The 15,513-nt window shown below is 59.9% G+C and overlaps 1 protein-coding gene across 5 annotated transcripts in view; it reads left to right on the forward strand.

The window, feature by feature from the left end:
• The window catches only part of BCL9L (BCL9 like), a 79,857-nt gene extending 64,616 nt beyond the window's left edge, over window positions 1-15,241 (forward strand). For 4 of the 5 annotated variants that reach the window (XM_064471061.1, XM_064471060.1, XM_064471062.1 and 1 more), the window contains 7 exons: window positions 244-607; window positions 3,061-3,183; window positions 4,651-4,861; window positions 5,605-5,689; window positions 6,104-8,495; window positions 8,985-9,245; window positions 10,536-15,241. In XM_064471061.1, coding sequence (XP_064327131.1) covers window positions 307-607; window positions 3,061-3,183; window positions 4,651-4,861; window positions 5,605-5,689; window positions 6,104-8,495; window positions 8,985-9,245; window positions 10,536-11,695 — 4,533 coding nt within the window. In that variant the 5' untranslated portion in view covers window positions 244-306 and the 3' untranslated portion in view covers window positions 11,696-15,241. Of the gene's footprint in view, window positions 1-243; window positions 608-3,060; window positions 3,184-4,650; window positions 4,862-5,604; window positions 5,690-6,103; window positions 8,496-8,984; window positions 9,246-10,535 lie in introns of those variants that run through there. The other variant, XM_064471064.1, reaches the window with a different exon arrangement.
• Window positions 15,242-15,513: the final 272 nt, after the last annotated feature.

A 15,513-nucleotide genomic window follows, 5' to 3' on the forward strand; every position in this document is an offset into this window, starting at 1 on the left:
AAGCCGGCCATGCCTGGGTGGGAATTTGCTGCTTGTGCGCATGCGGCTGGCTGCGGAGCAGGATCCTTTGCTCAAAGGGGCCCGGGCTAATTCCTGGCACAGGTGGCTCTGGGTTGTGCCTTGCCACAGGCTTTGTCTGGCCCGACAACCACGCAGCCCCGTGCCCCGGCCCTGGGTAGTGCGCCCGTTGCCTGCGCCCACGCGAGGGGCACCACGCTCACTCGCTGCCCTCTTCTCTTGCAGGTTTCTGACCGAAGGGCCTGGGAGCTCCCTCCACTGGCGCTGTGGGAAGCTTTAGCCAATCCAATGCACCCTGACAACAAACTGCCCAGCCATGGCAAGGCAGGCAGCAGCGGTGCCCCGGCCCAGCACCACAATGTGAGCCAAGCACCCACCTGCAATCTGGGCTCTAAGGGTGTGGGGGCGGGCAGCCATGGCGGCAAGGCCACTCAGATCTCCCCTGGCAACTCTGGACTGAAAAACAGCCAGAACACTGTCCCAAACTTCAGCTCCTTGAAGGGCAAGGTGAAACGGGAACGAAGCATCTCGGTGGACTCCGGAGAACAGCGAGAAGCCAGCACCCCTTCGCAGGACGCAGAATCAAAAGGTAATACTCTCCTAAACCTTGCCTCAGCACGTCCTCCTTGCTGTTGCTCCAAGCGTCCTGGCAGGACCTGGGATGGGAGCAGCTGTGAGCATCTTGGGTTTCTGTGCTACAGCTTCTGCCTGGGCTTGTCCTGGCTGCCTGTCCGTCTTTGCATCACCGCTTGTCCCATCTGCGGTTTTGGGACCGGGGTGGCTGAGCACCGTCTTTACGTTTCATTCTCTAAACCCTTTGTTACACGGAGAATCTGGGACCCTGGTTTTCACGGGCTACCGAGGCCAGCTAAGGAAGAGCACGGTTCACGGAAACGGTGCCAAACACCCCTGCTTTGCAACATGCAGGCTTTCAGCTCGGGACCCAGTCAAGTTGTTTTCTGTCTCCTTGCTGTTGGCAAAGAGCTGCCTTTGTGGTGTTCTTGGAGCTGCCCGACCACTCGGTCGTGGTTAGCGAGGAGGTGCTGCGAGGGTCGCTGTCTGAACAGTTCTGTGGTTTCGTCAGCGATGGATGACTCTTGTGTTACAGCACGTGGCTTCTGGAAAAGGGCTGAGTCAGTGCTTCCAAACCCTCTGGCTTCCCTGTCCTCACCAGCCTTCCCTGTAGCCTCTTGCGTGCCACCAAGCTGTGCGCTCAACAGCCGCATGGGACGCTCGAGCGTCTTGCGGGGGGTTGTCAGAGGAGAGATCCCTCGGTGCCCTTGGTTCCAACCGAGACTCGCACCCGCTCCCTGTCACAGTCCGCTGTTGGATTGAACGATCGGCAGAGGTTAAACCCCCTTGCTTTCCAACTGGCCTCAGATAATTCTGGGAGGCTGGGGGTGGCTGGGCTTAACTTCTGATTGACTCCAGTGTGTTATCGTGGCTACGTTCCTGTTACATTCTCGGAAACAGAATTAAGACTCAAGATGGAGTCAAATGCTAAGTCCCTTTATTTGGCCAGAAATAGATATGGGAGAGAAAAGCAAAGAAAGAGAGAAAAAGAAAGGTGAAAAAGGGAACAAGAGGGTGGGACTGTTGCAATAGCTACCACCACAGATCACACAGCGGTTCGTCTGCTCGGGCGGTCCCGGCGGACCCCGCGGTCCAACGTATCGTAGAGTCCGGTGGGGGGGGGGAAGTTCCAGCACGCTCGCCGTCTAGTTTCCCCCTTTATAGGGTTGTCCTACTGCACAGTCAGTAACTGTTCTGCCTACCCCTGCCTCCCACTCGGCGGTGGGGCGGATGCCCAGTACTGTCACTAGACGGTGCTTGGAAGTTCTAGAGGGTCCGAGCCCCACCACATATGTCGCCAGGCGGCCTTGAGCCCGGGCGTGTGGGTCGAGGACGAGTACTCCGAGATAACGGGGTGCACATTCCTGCCGGGTCGACCTTGGTGATTAAACTGTTCCGCTCAGCTGCCGTAGCGATCAGGCTGCGGTAGAGAAACTCGCCTGCCGACAGTGTTGAGACAAGCTTCTAGTCCCTGACACTCCCCAAATGCAGAGCTGCTCTTCTGGCTCGTGCCCCATGGCGTTTGGTTTCACAGCCAAAGCTGAGTTGCCTGCCTAGCTTAGGCTGAAGCTGTGCCTCAGAAGAAAGGGTAGAACCTACCTGAACGGACCTCCTCCCCCAGGAAAGCTTTCTCCCCCTTGCGTTAGGGGCTTACTGCATGCCACCGATCATAAGCATTTGTAGCTTTATCCCAGTACTGTCTTGCAGCCTAGACCTCCACAGGAAAATTATTCAAATGGCTTGATCAGGAATGCCCAAATCTGCTACGTTCCTGCCGCAGCGTGCTGATGGATCATGTGAATGTGGCCTGGGAACCACCAGATGATGTGAAAAAGGGAGGCCAGACAATGTTATATTAGAATTAAAGCACAGGGCTGCAAGTTATCCATCCTGCGTCGGATTCCTTTCCCCGAGTCCCCGGGTGCCTTTGGGCAAGCCACTTCCTCTCTGGGCTGGATCAGCCCCATCTGAGAAATGGAGGGAGCATCAAGTTTACAGAGGGCATAAAGGCCCCTGCCCAACTAGTGTCTGTGAAGGGCAGAGTCCGTCTCTGTTTCCTACAATGGATGCGAACATGCCCCCCCATTCCATTTTCAGGTTTTAAGTGCTAAATCTCAGACCCTTTCAATTTAGGGTTAATGCCCAAAGCTCTCCTGTTTGGAACAGCAGTTGGACACGTCCTGCGTTTGTAGGCTCCTTTCAGACAGTAAGAAAGGCATCTCGTTCTGGACCACTAGCTCTCACAGGAGCATCTCGCCAGGTCTGGCTGCGAAGACGAGGAGCCCAGACCGAGCAGCTGCTTCAGGATCTTTCCCAGGGCTGAGTGGATGTTGGTGTAAGGCTCCTCGCCCAGTGCGTCCTGGCTGGGTCGGCAGTGCCAGCGTGCAGCACACGGCTGGGCAGGGCCCCAGCCTTCCCAGCCTCTGCCGGGTGTCTGCAGCGTTTCTGATGGCTCTGTCCCTTTTGCAGGTGAGGTGGCTCCCCGTAGCAAGCGGCGGTGTGTGCTGGAGAGGAAGCAGCCGTACAGTGGGGACGAATGGTGCTCTGGGCCGGACAGCGAGGAAGACGACAAGCCCATCAGCAGTGCACACAGTGAGTGTCTCTCTCCTTACCGGCTCAGAAGCTTGAATAACGCCAGCTCCCTCCTGCAGCTCAGCAGGGCAGGCGTAGCTTTGCCTGCGTGTGCTGACTTAGCCGGGTGGGCGGCATGGCGGGCCATCAGAGTCGGCAGTCGTGCCGTGGGATTGTTTGTGGCCATGTGGTGAGCTGTGGCACCTATTTTGTGGAGATGCTGCCGCAATGCTGGAGGGGGAAGGTGTTGAGCTTGGATGTCCCTGCTGTACATCGCTCTGGCCACACCAGCGGCAAAATTGCCATCTTGACAGCGTGCCCGGCTTAAATCTGGTTACGCATGCCTATCCCGGTCATAGCGGCGGCCAGGCCAGGCGACATGCATTGCCCTTGTTGCAGCAGCGAAGCCTGTGCCAGGCCAGCCACCCGCTCTCTGTAGCTGTGCTTCAAAGGCAACTGAGGCTAAAGAGGCTCTCGAGGTCTTGCCCAGCAGTTCAGGCAGGGCTGAGCTGGCCAAGGTGTGTACTGGTTGGGGCAACAAACTGTAGGTCTCTCCTGTTTTCCAAAAGCATCAAAACTTTATTATTTTTTTTTTTTGGTAGCTAGAATTCAGTTTGCTTTCAAATTGCAACAGGGAGACTATTTGAGAGAACCGAGCAAGGTCCTGCGGGGCCCAAGGGCCACAGCTGATGGCGAACGTGGAAGTGGATAAAATCCAAGTCGAGTGGCCTTTGTGCCCGCCGCCTTCCCCCTCCGGGCTGTTGCTCCCTTGCGCTTCTCTGCGCAGCCCGCAGCCCTCGGGGAGGGATGGCGTCCAGGGGCCGGCGGCAGCGGCTGTGTGCTGCTGCCAGGTTTCCAGCCGCGTCCCTTCTCTTTCACCGCTGCTGTGCCGGCGGCGGGCGGCAGGTCTGCGGGGGGTCCGCGGCGAGGGGCTGCGGGGGGGCGCGCCGGCCTGCCTCGGGGGGGGCGCGGGGCGCCTGGGGAGCCAGGCACCGCTGCTCCCGCTAACTGCGGCGCTCCTTGCTGTTAGTTAGGAATATTATCTAATTCCGGCCGACGAGGAGCGGTCACCGCTCCGGCGGAGGGCACCGCCGCTTGCCCCGCGGCCGGCGGGTAGGGAGGGGCGGAGAGCCCCGGGCCGGGCAGCGGGCGGCGGCGGCGGGGACGGGCGGGCGGCTGCTGCCACCTGCCGGCGGCCCTCCGGGCCCCGGCCCCGGCCCCGGCCCCCTCCCGCCGGCCCCGGCCCCGGCCCCCTCCCGCCGGCCCCGGCCCCGGCCCCCTCCCGCCGGCCCCGGCCCCGGCCCGCTCCCGCCGGCCCCGGCTCCCTCCCGCCGGCCCCGGCCCCGGCCCCGGCCCCGGCCCGCTCCCGCCGGCCCCGGCCCCGGCCCCCTCCCGCCGGCCCGTTCCTCCCCGCGGTGCGGGCGGCGGGGGCGGCTCGGGCTGTCCCGCCGGGCCGGCCGCGGCAGCTCCTCTCCTGTCCTCCCGCAGATTGTAATGTAGCAGATCCTGCGATGTCCACGGCCTCGCAGCTTGGCCCAGGGTCCAACCCGCTGCCGACCCTGAACGAGAGCAGTTCTTCCAGCGTGCCTCATGGTGCTGCCCCCGGCTTACGGTCAGACGCCGCAGGAGGCGGAGGCGGCGGGACGGGAAAGCAGCCTTCACAGTTTGTTTACGTCTTTACAACGCACCTTGCTAACACGTAAGCAGTAAACCCCGTCTGTCCCGCGCTGGCACAGGGCCAGCCTGTCACACCTGCCTGCTGCGCGCTGGCTTGAGTACAGAGAGCTGGACAGACCCATGTCGCTTTGGCTGCCCAGAGCGGGTCCCCCCTGAGGTTCAGGACGTTTGCTGGCAGCTACTGCCGGTGGGCAAACTTTGTCTTAAACGCACACTTCCTCCCAGCGATGCCCAGCACTCCGCCCTGCGATGCACGCTGTCAAGTTCCTCTAGACAGCGTCCAACACAGCCTCACCCAGAGCAGTACGGACTGCTGGTCGGATTTGGGAGTACCTAAGGGTACCATGGGGAGTGCTGCGTGACGCTCGGTGTTCTCCCCTTGATCCCTCCTTTCCATCCTGCGCTGTCTCAGCCGTGGAGTCTTAGCACAGCTGTTTAGTTTGAGAGCTCTGCTACGCGACGGGTTCAGTGGGCAGATCCCAGAGCATCTTGGCGACAGCCACCTTAGGGCAGCAGGCCCAGGGTAGAGCCGAGTGCCCATCACAGGATGTGGGAAGAGGGAAATCCCAGGGCAAGCGATCATCAGTTGGAGAACCTCGCTGGGGCCTGTGCGGGACAGGTGGGAGGACTCTGAGAATATCCCCCCTTCTTGGCGACCTCCAGAGATTTCCCTCTTCCCGCAGGACTGAAGAGCAGAGGTGGCACCTGGGGTGGGTGGGATGCGGCACAACGCCTGGTCTCGAGCGGTTTGTGCTCTCTCCACAGAGCTGCGGAAGCTGTCCTGCAGGGCCGAGCTGACTCCATTCTGGCCTACCATCAGCAGAACGTCCCACGGGCAAAGCTAGACCAGGTATGCCAGCCACGGACCAGATGCTCCTGTCGGCATGTGCTGCTCACTGCTGACCCTGCCCTTCCGACACGGCCCTTCTCCCGCAGCTCTTGGCTCAGCTGTGGAAAAAGGGGTTGTCAGAACGCCCTTTCTGTGGGGTGGGAAGCTGCTTTGCTGCGGAACCTCTTCGGAGCAAGTCCTGGCTGCTGTCAGCTGTGAGAAGTTTGGGATGGGGCACAGGACGTGGCCTCGCAGCCACGTGGGCAGAACACCCGGGTGCTTTTCCAGGGCCTTTACAGGACCTGCTGCTTCCCCACAAGGAACAACACCAAACTGCCACAGGGCATGTTTCTGGGACAGAGGGGTCTCCTGCAGGGTGCAGGGAAGAATACCAGGGTTTTCCCTGCTCACATTTATTTTCCTTTTTTCTGCCAGGCGCCAGCTCCTAAAGTGCTGGGGGTCGCTGAGCCGCTTCCCATTAACCCCCCTCCTGCCAACACTCCGCAGTCCCAGCCACCGGCACCTCAAGCGAGTCAGCCGCAGCCGCAGCCTCCCCCGCCGCAGCCTCCGCCTCCACCGCAGACCATCAGTCAAACACCTTTGCCTGCGCCCAGCAGCCTGCCCCAGGAAGGGACAAATGAAGATGTCCGGAGAGATCTGACTCCCAACTCTTTGGGGAACAACAGCGGCGGCAACCAGCCTGGAAGTAACCACCCAAATACGCCCACCGCCTCTGCCAACACCATGCAGCCTGGGCAAGTGGACTCCTCTGCCACGTCCAGCTCCAGCCTCCTCGGGGAGGGCCCGGGCCCGGGGATGCCAGGGAATGGGCAGGCAGGCCTGGGCCCCAGGAACCCCCTGAACTCGGAAGGGCTCTCGAAGGAGCAGCTGGAGCACCGAGAGCGCTCTCTGCAGACCCTGCGGGACATTGAGCGTCTGCTGCTGCGCAGCGGGGAGGCCGAGCCCTTCATGAAGTCTGGCCAAAATGCGGGTGAGGGCGGGACTGCCCCTCAGCCGCAGGCTGCCCCTGCCCAGCCCCCTGTGCCCCCCGCCAGCATGAAGAAGTATGAAGAGCCTCTGCAGTCCATGATCTCCCAGACCCAGAGCCTTGGTGGGCCCGGTCTGGAACACGAGGTGCCCCACCACCCAGGTGCTGACATGGGGCAGCAGATGAACATGATGATGCAGCGGCTGAACCAGGACAGCCTGACACCGGAGCAAGTGGCCTGGAGGAAGTTGCAGGAAGAGTACTACGAGGAAAAGCGACGGAAGGAGGAGCAGATCAGCATCCACGGCCGGCCCATGCAGGAGATCATGATCCCGCAGTCGATGGGGAGCATGATGATGCGTGGGCCCCCGCCACCCTACCACAGCAAGCCTGGAGAACAGTGGCCGCCAGGGATGGGCAGCCAGCTGCGGGGACCCATAGATGTGCAGGACCCCATGCAGCTGCGGGGAGGGCCACCCTTCCCAGGGCCACGGTTCCCTGGGAACCAAATGCAGAGAGTCTCTGGCTTCGGAGGGATGCAGAACATGCCCTTGGATGCTCTCGGCCCCATGAACGCCATGCAGAGGCCAGTCAGACCTGGCATGGGATGGAGCGACGATATGCCTCCTATGGGAGGCCCCGGGAACTTTCCGCAAGGCACCCTGCCCTACCCGTCGGGGCAAGGGGACCCTGAAAGGTTCATGAATCCCCGTGCCAGGGAGGAGATCCTGCGGCATCAGCTGATGGAGAAACGCCCGGTGGCAATGCAGAGGCCCATGGGGATGTCCGGCAACTCCATGAGCCAGGGCATGGAAATGGAGAGGATGATACAGGCTCACAGGCAGATGGATCCATCCATGTTTGCAGGGCAGATAACGGGGGACAGTCTGAGCAGCGCCCCGATGGGAATGGATTTTGCAGGCACGCGGGGGATGCTGAGCCCCACTATGAGTCAGTCGGGCCTTCGGGACATGGACGCGCCCATGGGCCCTGGCAACCTCAACATGAACATGAATGTCAACATGAACATGAACATGAACCTCAACGTCCAGATGACTCCGCAGCAGCAGATGATGATGTCGCAGAAGATGAGGGGCCCCGATATGATGGCCCACCAGGGCATGAGCCCTGAGGAGCTGGCCAGGGCGAGGGCTCAGAACGGCAACGGCACTGCAATGCTGGGGGGGGCCCAGAAAATGATGATTCCCTCTCAGTTCCCCAACCAAGGACAGCAAGGCTTCTCGAGCGGGCAAGGGCCTTACCCCAACATGCCTCAGGAGATGGGCAGCGGCTCGGACATGTTCAGCCCTGAGCAGGGCACCATGCCCGTTGGGAGCATCGGCGGCACCACCAGGCTCAGCCACATCCCTCTGCCTCCGGCCTCCAACCCCGCTCCTGCGCAAGGGGGAAGCCTGGCCAACATGCACCCGGCACCTTCCCGGGGGCTGGGCCGCCGGCCCTCTGACCTCACCATCAACATCAGCCAGATGAACTCCCCCAGCATGGGTCACCTCAAGTCTCCCACCCTCAGCCAGGTGCACTCGCCGCTGGTCACCTCCCCCTCTGCCAACCTCAAGTCCCCCCAGACACCCTCGCAGATGGTCAGCATGCCACCTTCAAACCAGTCTGGACCCCTCAAGTCCCCCCAGGTGATGAGCTCCTCGCTTAACGTCCGGTCTCCGACTGGCTCACCGAGCCGCCTGAAGTCCCCTTCTATGGCTGTTCCTTCCCCCGGTTGGGTGCCCTCTCCCAAAGCCACCATGCCCAGCCCCGGGGTCAACCCGAGCAAGCAGACCCTCAGCATGAACTCGTCTACTTCCATGGGAGGACTGGACCAGGGTATGCCGGCTCTCTTGTGTGCGAGTGCGCGCGCGTGCTTGGTTTTGGTGAGTGTGTGGACGGTGTTCTTCTCCAGCCCGCGCGCTCCTGCGGGAGCGGGGAGACACTCGTGCGCCTGCGTGTGCCTTTACGTCTCGTGGAGCGAGTCTTTTTTTCCCAGGAGTCCAAACAGGGCCTTTTCAGGTACATGGGGGGGGTGAACAGAGCGGCTTTTACTTCAACCCCAGCTCGCGCTCTGTGATACAGGCGGCAAAAGATGTGTCTGTGCCGGGCAGTCGGGGGCAGTTTGAAAGGGAAGTCCATCACTCTTCTGGAGCAGGGTCTCCGCACGAGCCGCCTGACGGTCCAGAGGGTGCCAGGCTGCGCCAGCTCTGTGTCTTGCAGCCGCCTCTGGTCGCTGCCGTCGGAAGGAGGGGACGGGGCTGCTGTCTGACGGGGGCAAGCCACGGTGCATGGGCGATACTAAGCTGGTCTCTCTCTTGCTTGCAGGTTCTCTCCCCTCTGGGCCTCGGAGCAGCAATTCCGCGCCAGCCAGTAACACCTCTAGCACCATGAATCCCAACATGCCTTTTACTTCCTCTCCAGATCCATCCCCCTCCCAGAACCCCCTCTCGCTGATGATGTCCCAGATGTCCAAGTATGCCATGCCCAGCTCCACACCGCTTTACCACAATGCCATCAAAACCATCGCCACCTCTGATGATGAGCTGCTGCCGGACAGGCCTATGCTCCCGCCTGGAAGCATGTCAGGTACGTGCTCCGGGGGCTTGCCAGGGGTCGGGGCGTCCTGTGGCTGCCGGCAGGCCTGAGGCACCAGGTGGAGGAGGCATTAGAAACTGTGTTTTCCTGTCGACTGCCATGTCAGATTGCTTAAATTTGCCCTTGTTCAGAGCGGTCTGCTCACTTCTCCGTCCTGTGCCCGGGCTGTCCATCAGCTGCTAGCTTGGGTGTGCTGGCTGGAAGGACGTGAGCCAGTCTGGCATTTGAGGCACCCTTCTTGCGTGAGCTCTGGAAGTTTTCAGAACTATCTCTACCCTGTGCGGACGTGTTGGCCCTGTGTTTTCATGGCTTCTGGGGTTGTCTCAGGCCCAGGACTTGCAGGCAGAGGTCTGCTGCTCGGATCCCTTGCGTTCTCGTGCAGCGGGATGGGGACACTGAACAGGGTTTGGCAGTCTGCTGCTTTGAGCGGAGCCCAGGTGCCTGCACCGGCAAGGCCGTGTTGTAGCATAGTTCTGATTTCTGTAGGCGACAGCAGACATGCTCCGCTAGCTGGTGGCACTGATCAGGACAGCTAGGCAAATGAGTGTTATCGTCACTTGGTGACCAGCCCGGAGGGGAATTCCAGCATGCTGTACCACTCGATTTAGGGGTTTAAAGGCGTCTGATAAATATTTTTGGCATTTTTCAAAATGAAAAACCAACTTTTTGACTCTCTCGCTGCTGAGTAGTCGCCTAGGTTGACCGCAGGCATGCAAATGCATTGGCTCCCTCCTAACCCGAACCCCTCCGCAGGCACTGATCGCTCTGCTGTACTGATGAGCACGGTCCTCCCTCCCGGACGGCACCTGCGTTGGGCTGCCGACTCTTCTGCCTTATTTTTTCTCCTCGCCGCCGAGGCCATGTGGTCACAGGAGCTTGCCGGGTGGCTAACCCTGCAGGCAGGCAGCGGTGAAGAGTCGCTCCTCGGTGCCTTCCAGGCAGCTGAGAGCCCTGCCGAGACCATGGTCTAGGGCTGTCCCAACACGCGGAGCCGGCCGGGACTCTAAAATCGGAGGGCGGTAAGGAACTACAATCTAGCGAGGGACCGGATGAAGCTGGAATAGCGCTCTCTTGCTTGCGGGCCTGGGGAGCCCGAGTCGGGGGCACTTTTTCCTGACGTCGGTTCTTCGCAAGCCCACCTTGCGGCTGCTTACTGAGCATCACGCTCCGTGCTCGGGGCTTTCTGAGCTGGGGCGCTCGGCAGGCTTCCAGGGTGTGGATTTTGCAGCCCTGAGAGGGCTGTGGGCAGAGTTAACTCTTCTCTCTGTTCGCCCTCCTTAGGTGTGACGGGGAATCAGCCGAATCAACTGCACTTGAACTCCGTGGGGCCTGGATCCTCTCAGAGTCCCATGGGAATGAACCTGCCTGGTCAGCAGCCCCTCTCCCACGAACCGCCCCCCACCTCCATGATGTCCTCCCCGAACCCCCTGGGCTCCAACATTCCTATGCACCCGAGTGCGCCAGGGGCGGGCGTGCCCCCCCAGAACCCCATGATGCTGCCCCCGGGGCCCCAGGACTCGTTGAACCAGCAGTGCGGCCCCGTGCCCAACAGTTCGCAGATGATTCCTTCCAACCAGCTCGTGTTCCCCCGCATGCAGCAGCCCCACAACGCCATGCCGTCTCCTGCCGGAGGCATGCCCATGGCCCCCGGCGGGGGAGGCGGCCCTGGGATGCAGCAGCATTACCCGCCGGGGATGCCCTTGCCGCCTGAGGACCTTCCCTCCCAGCAGCCCAGCCAGATGCCCCCTCAGCAGCACATGATGGGCAAGAACATCCCTCCTCGGATCGGTGAGCCCTACCCGCCCGTGCTTCCTGGGGTGGCGTCGGTGCTGAACGACCCCGAGCTCAGCGAGGTCATCCGCCCCACGCCCACGGGTATCCCCGAGTTTGACCTGTCCAGGATCATCCCGTCAGAGAAGCCAAGCAGCACCTTGCAGTATTTCCCCAAGAGCGACAGCCAAGCGCCCAAATCGCAGCCTTCCAACCTCCACCTCATGAACCTGCAGAACATGATGGCTGAGCAGCCCCCGGTGCGGCCAGGCATGAACGCCCCCAGCCTCCCCGGGCAGCAGGGCGTGCAGAGGGGACTCGGCATGCCCATGTGCCATCCCGGACAAGTGCCCATGCTGGGCAGGACAGGCATACCGCCCCAGCAAGGCATGATGGGCAACAGCATGCACCAGGGCATGATGTCTCCGCAGCAGAGCCTGATGGCCCAGCAGAATTTCATGCTGATGCAGGCCAAGCAGAGGAGCATGTCTGTCTCGGGGGAGATGTACGCTCAGACGGGACACATGATGTCACCTCAGGGCTCTCTCATGGGGCCCCCGCCTCAGCAGAACCTCATGGTCACACACCAGATGAGGCAGAGGAGTGTCTCCCTGGACAGCCAGATGAGTTACATCCCCGGGCCGGGGAACATGGCGAACCTGCCCTTCTAACCCCGGCTGCCGCTCAGGGGTGGGGAGGGGACGGGGCTGCCTGTACAAACCTTTTTCAGCCTTTCTTCGGGGGAGGGTTGGGGGCCGACGCCGGTGGAGGACACCACGTGGGATGCTTTTCGTATCGGATTCGCCTCTACACAGAAAACCAGATGTGCAGTAAACTTGATGTGAATTGGGTTTCTTTTTCCTTTCTTTTTTGGGGAAGGGGAGGGTGGAGGGGCTGGGAGAGTGGGGCTGTTACTTGGAATGCTGCGTGGTGACCAAGGGCATCCAGACCCTGTGGCAGTCTGTAAAGTTTTCATTTATGGTTTTCCTCCATCAAGCGTTTTTCTTTCCCTTTTTTTATCTCTCTCTTTTTTCCTTTTTTTTTTCCTCTTTCTTGTGGTTTTTTTTTTTTTTTTTTTTCCTTTTAAGCAACCAAAATGTGCAAGAGGGTTTTTGGAACTAGCTGTAAATAGGTCGCTGGGAAAGGCAAAATTTGTGCTGGTTTTTAATTGTTCTGTATTTCTGTGTTTTAATAGAAGCCTCAAAACATGTTTTAAAAAAAAAACAAAAAAAAAAACCCAGAAACAAGAAACATGCTAAAGGCAACAGTGTACAAGGATTGAAAACTCTCCCTGGGGGAGGCAGGAGGATCCCCCAGGGTGCACAGGGCATTGGGAGATCCCATTGTAGAGTGACTCTGTGTCAAACCTGTGTTGTTCACGCGTCTGAACGGTTTGCATGTGCGGGGTGTGTAGTTTCACGCAGATCTTAGGCCCCTGTGGAGGCTGTGCCGAGTACACCAACACAACCGACGACTGAGGACCGCCGGGGAGGTCAGAGCTGTGGCCCCGGTGAAACGTTGCCGGAGCAGTGCTCATCCGCCAGGGCGGAGGCCGCGTCACCGCTCCGTGGCGGAGCTGCCGTGGGCTGGGACGGGGAGGACGCCGGCCCCTCGGCTGGAGTAGCAGCGAGGATCCGGGCTTGGCAGACGATAATATGCTGGACCCAAAGGTCTCGACTGGCCGTGTCACCTCCAGTCCCTTCTTCTCCGTTCGCACTGTCCCCCCGCCTTGGGCAGGGCGGTGAGGTGCCTAGGGATAGGCAGGCTCCGAGATGAGCGAGGCGATGCGTTCCCGTGCTTCTGGGAGAGGCTAGCTGGGAACCCTGCTCTTCTGCAGCCTTCCTACACCAGTTCTTTACCCATCCATCGCCCTCCGCGACTGCACCGCGCCCCCTCTACCTCTGCCGTTGAATGCTCTCCCAGGTCTTCCTCGTGCTTGTCGGTCCTCCTCCTCTGGAGTTTCGTAGGCAGCCTTAGCTCCGTCTCGCCCTGAGCTCCCGGCAGCAGCCCTGCCCTGCTGCACAATAGAGGTCCAGCCGTTGAAGACGACCTGTCCCTGTGTGTGACGCTCCATCTCGGCGTACGAGTTGTCTTGCGCGTCAGCAGCACGGCCATCCCGTGCTTCAGACAGAAGAGGCCGAGGTTGCGTCGCAGCACCCTGTTCCTAGGCTGGCGGGAGCGTGCCAGTCGAACAACTCCGGCTCTTCTGGATGCGCTCCACCCTCCCCATCCTCCGCTCCGTAAGGTCTTCCTGCACGTGGCACCGGTGGTCTTTCCTGCGTTTGCTCACAGAGGGGGGCTGTGGGGTGACACGCGTGTGCTTCTGCACGCACCGCGGTATCTCCGGACCCCCGCGGGGACCGCGTTCCAGCGTGGTGTACCCTATGGGTATCCGACGGTGAACTCGGGGCACGCGATTGCCAGGGGAACACCGGTTGGAGGATTTTCTCTGCAGAGCCAGACTTGGCGTACTACCTCTCGTGTAACAGAGCTCACCTTTCCCTACTCGCTACCGCAGGGAGGAGGGGGCTTTCGGAAAGGGAGATTGTCCAGCAGCGAGCGAACGGCAACGCTTTTTATCGCGTTGCAAGCTGTTCGGAAAGGCCGGCGGGTGCTGAAACGTCAGCCCAGCGGCTGTCCTGATCCGATCTGTGAGAAGATGGAGCCACAAAGTCCGGTTAGGAATACCTTGAAGCCTTGGGGCGTTCTGTAGCGAGCGGTACTGGGTGGGAAGCATGGGTCTGGATTGGAGGAAGGATTTTGCTCTGGACTCCTGCTTTGTGTGGTTTTGTTGGGTACGATGTGAGTGAGCAGCATTTTCCGAGATGGCAGAGAAGCGCTCGTCCCTGCCTTGGCAGTCGGAGCAGAGGAATAATCGTCAGCCCAGGCTAACGAAGCGTGCTTTGGACCTGACATGTTAGCTGGTTGGATTCTCCATCCTTTCAGAGTGTGCGGTTCACGTGGGAGGATGTGGCTCAAACAGATGTAGCTCTTTCTAAGCTTGACTTGCCTGAAAGGCTGTGGCTTCTCTTGGCTGCACTTCAGGTGTTGGCTGCTGGTGGTTTCTCATAAGCATCCAACTACCAACGCCAGCCCCAAACCTTGCCCATCACCCACCAGCTAGTCCCGGTCAATTTGAAGCCATAATATTTTCTATACGGAAGGTTTTTTTGTTTGTCTGTAGACAGCTGTTGTTGTAGCCCGGTCGAGATCTCCACGTGTCCGCACCTTCCCTGTTGTCCCTTGCACCCAGCCCGACTGAGGAGTTGCCGGGGGCTTGCGGTCCTCGCTCTGTCAGCAGCGCACGGTCCCTGTGTCAGCTGGTGGCCGTGGGCTGCGGCACCCTGGGGTGCGGCGCTAGGGAGGTCGCCGCTGCCCGCCCGCAGGGACGGGGCAGCGTGATGCTATCTCTGCCTGGCGGCAGGAGGAAGACCTGTCCTTCGATGACAACTGAGTAAGCAGCAAAGCCTTTTGCCTCAGCAGCCCTGGATACGAAAGGGAAATCCCAATGCTAGGTCCGAGCTGGGGACTTTGGAGGAGCAGTCGGCGCTCTTCCGCAGAATCCCACCGCCCTGCAGCCAGCCCTACCCCTACCGCTGCGATGGCTGAACGACGGGGAGAAGGGCTGCCTAACGCCCCTCTGCCCCCGGCGCCGCTCCCGAGGGCGTCTGTGAACAGCAATAAGGCAGGAGCTTCTCTGGAAGCTCAAGAACAGCCAGTCCTTGTTAGACCTGGGCAGGGTTTGCCATCCGCCGGTTGCCCGCTGCCGTGAGCTGTGTCTAGTCTCGTGTCTTGTAGTTTATTGCTCGGCTTCTCAGCTTGAGTTCTGTGTACTGGCTCCACCTAATCACAGTCAAAGGCTTGCCCATGTTTTAGCCGTGACTTCGCCATGTTTTTCCAGTTCCACAGAAGCGAACGCCGGGAAACCACATCTTTCAGTACGTCAGATAATCACACACCCGGAATTAGCTTTCACGTTGAGGTAATGGTGACTGACCTGTTCTCTGTCATCCCATGGAGAAACTTCCCCAGTCATTTTGTACCATTATATAAATATATATATAAATATAAATATATAAATACAATATGTGAAGACATCTTATTGGTTTTTATTTGAAACAATTTTTAGGCTTGTTTTTGGGTATCTGTGCTGCCTGTAATGTATTGACCTGTTTTATAGGTGCCTTTTTATTAAAAAGACGAATTTCAAAACCTGACCCTGTGCCTGTCTTCGGTGGGCTGCGGGATTTTCTGCTGCCGGGCCGTGGGCAGATGTGCTCAGCCCAGCCCCCGGGAGCTCAGCCAGCATCACCTGCAGCAGGTTGGGGCTGATCAGAGGGGCTCAGCCGGCCCCACTATAAATAACTCTGGTCAGGTGGGGGCTCTGCTTGAGAGGGGGGGAGCTCTTCTGGCTTGCAGGAGTCGCCTGTGCCTCAGGCATGCTGAGACTTGGCTGTAGCTGGAGTTTTCTTCCTGTAAAGCTGGGCAG

This window comes from Phalacrocorax carbo, chromosome 21 (assembly GCF_963921805.1).
Source record: "Phalacrocorax carbo chromosome 21, bPhaCar2.1, whole genome shotgun sequence".
NCBI lineage: Eukaryota > Metazoa > Chordata > Aves > Suliformes > Phalacrocoracidae > Phalacrocorax > Phalacrocorax carbo.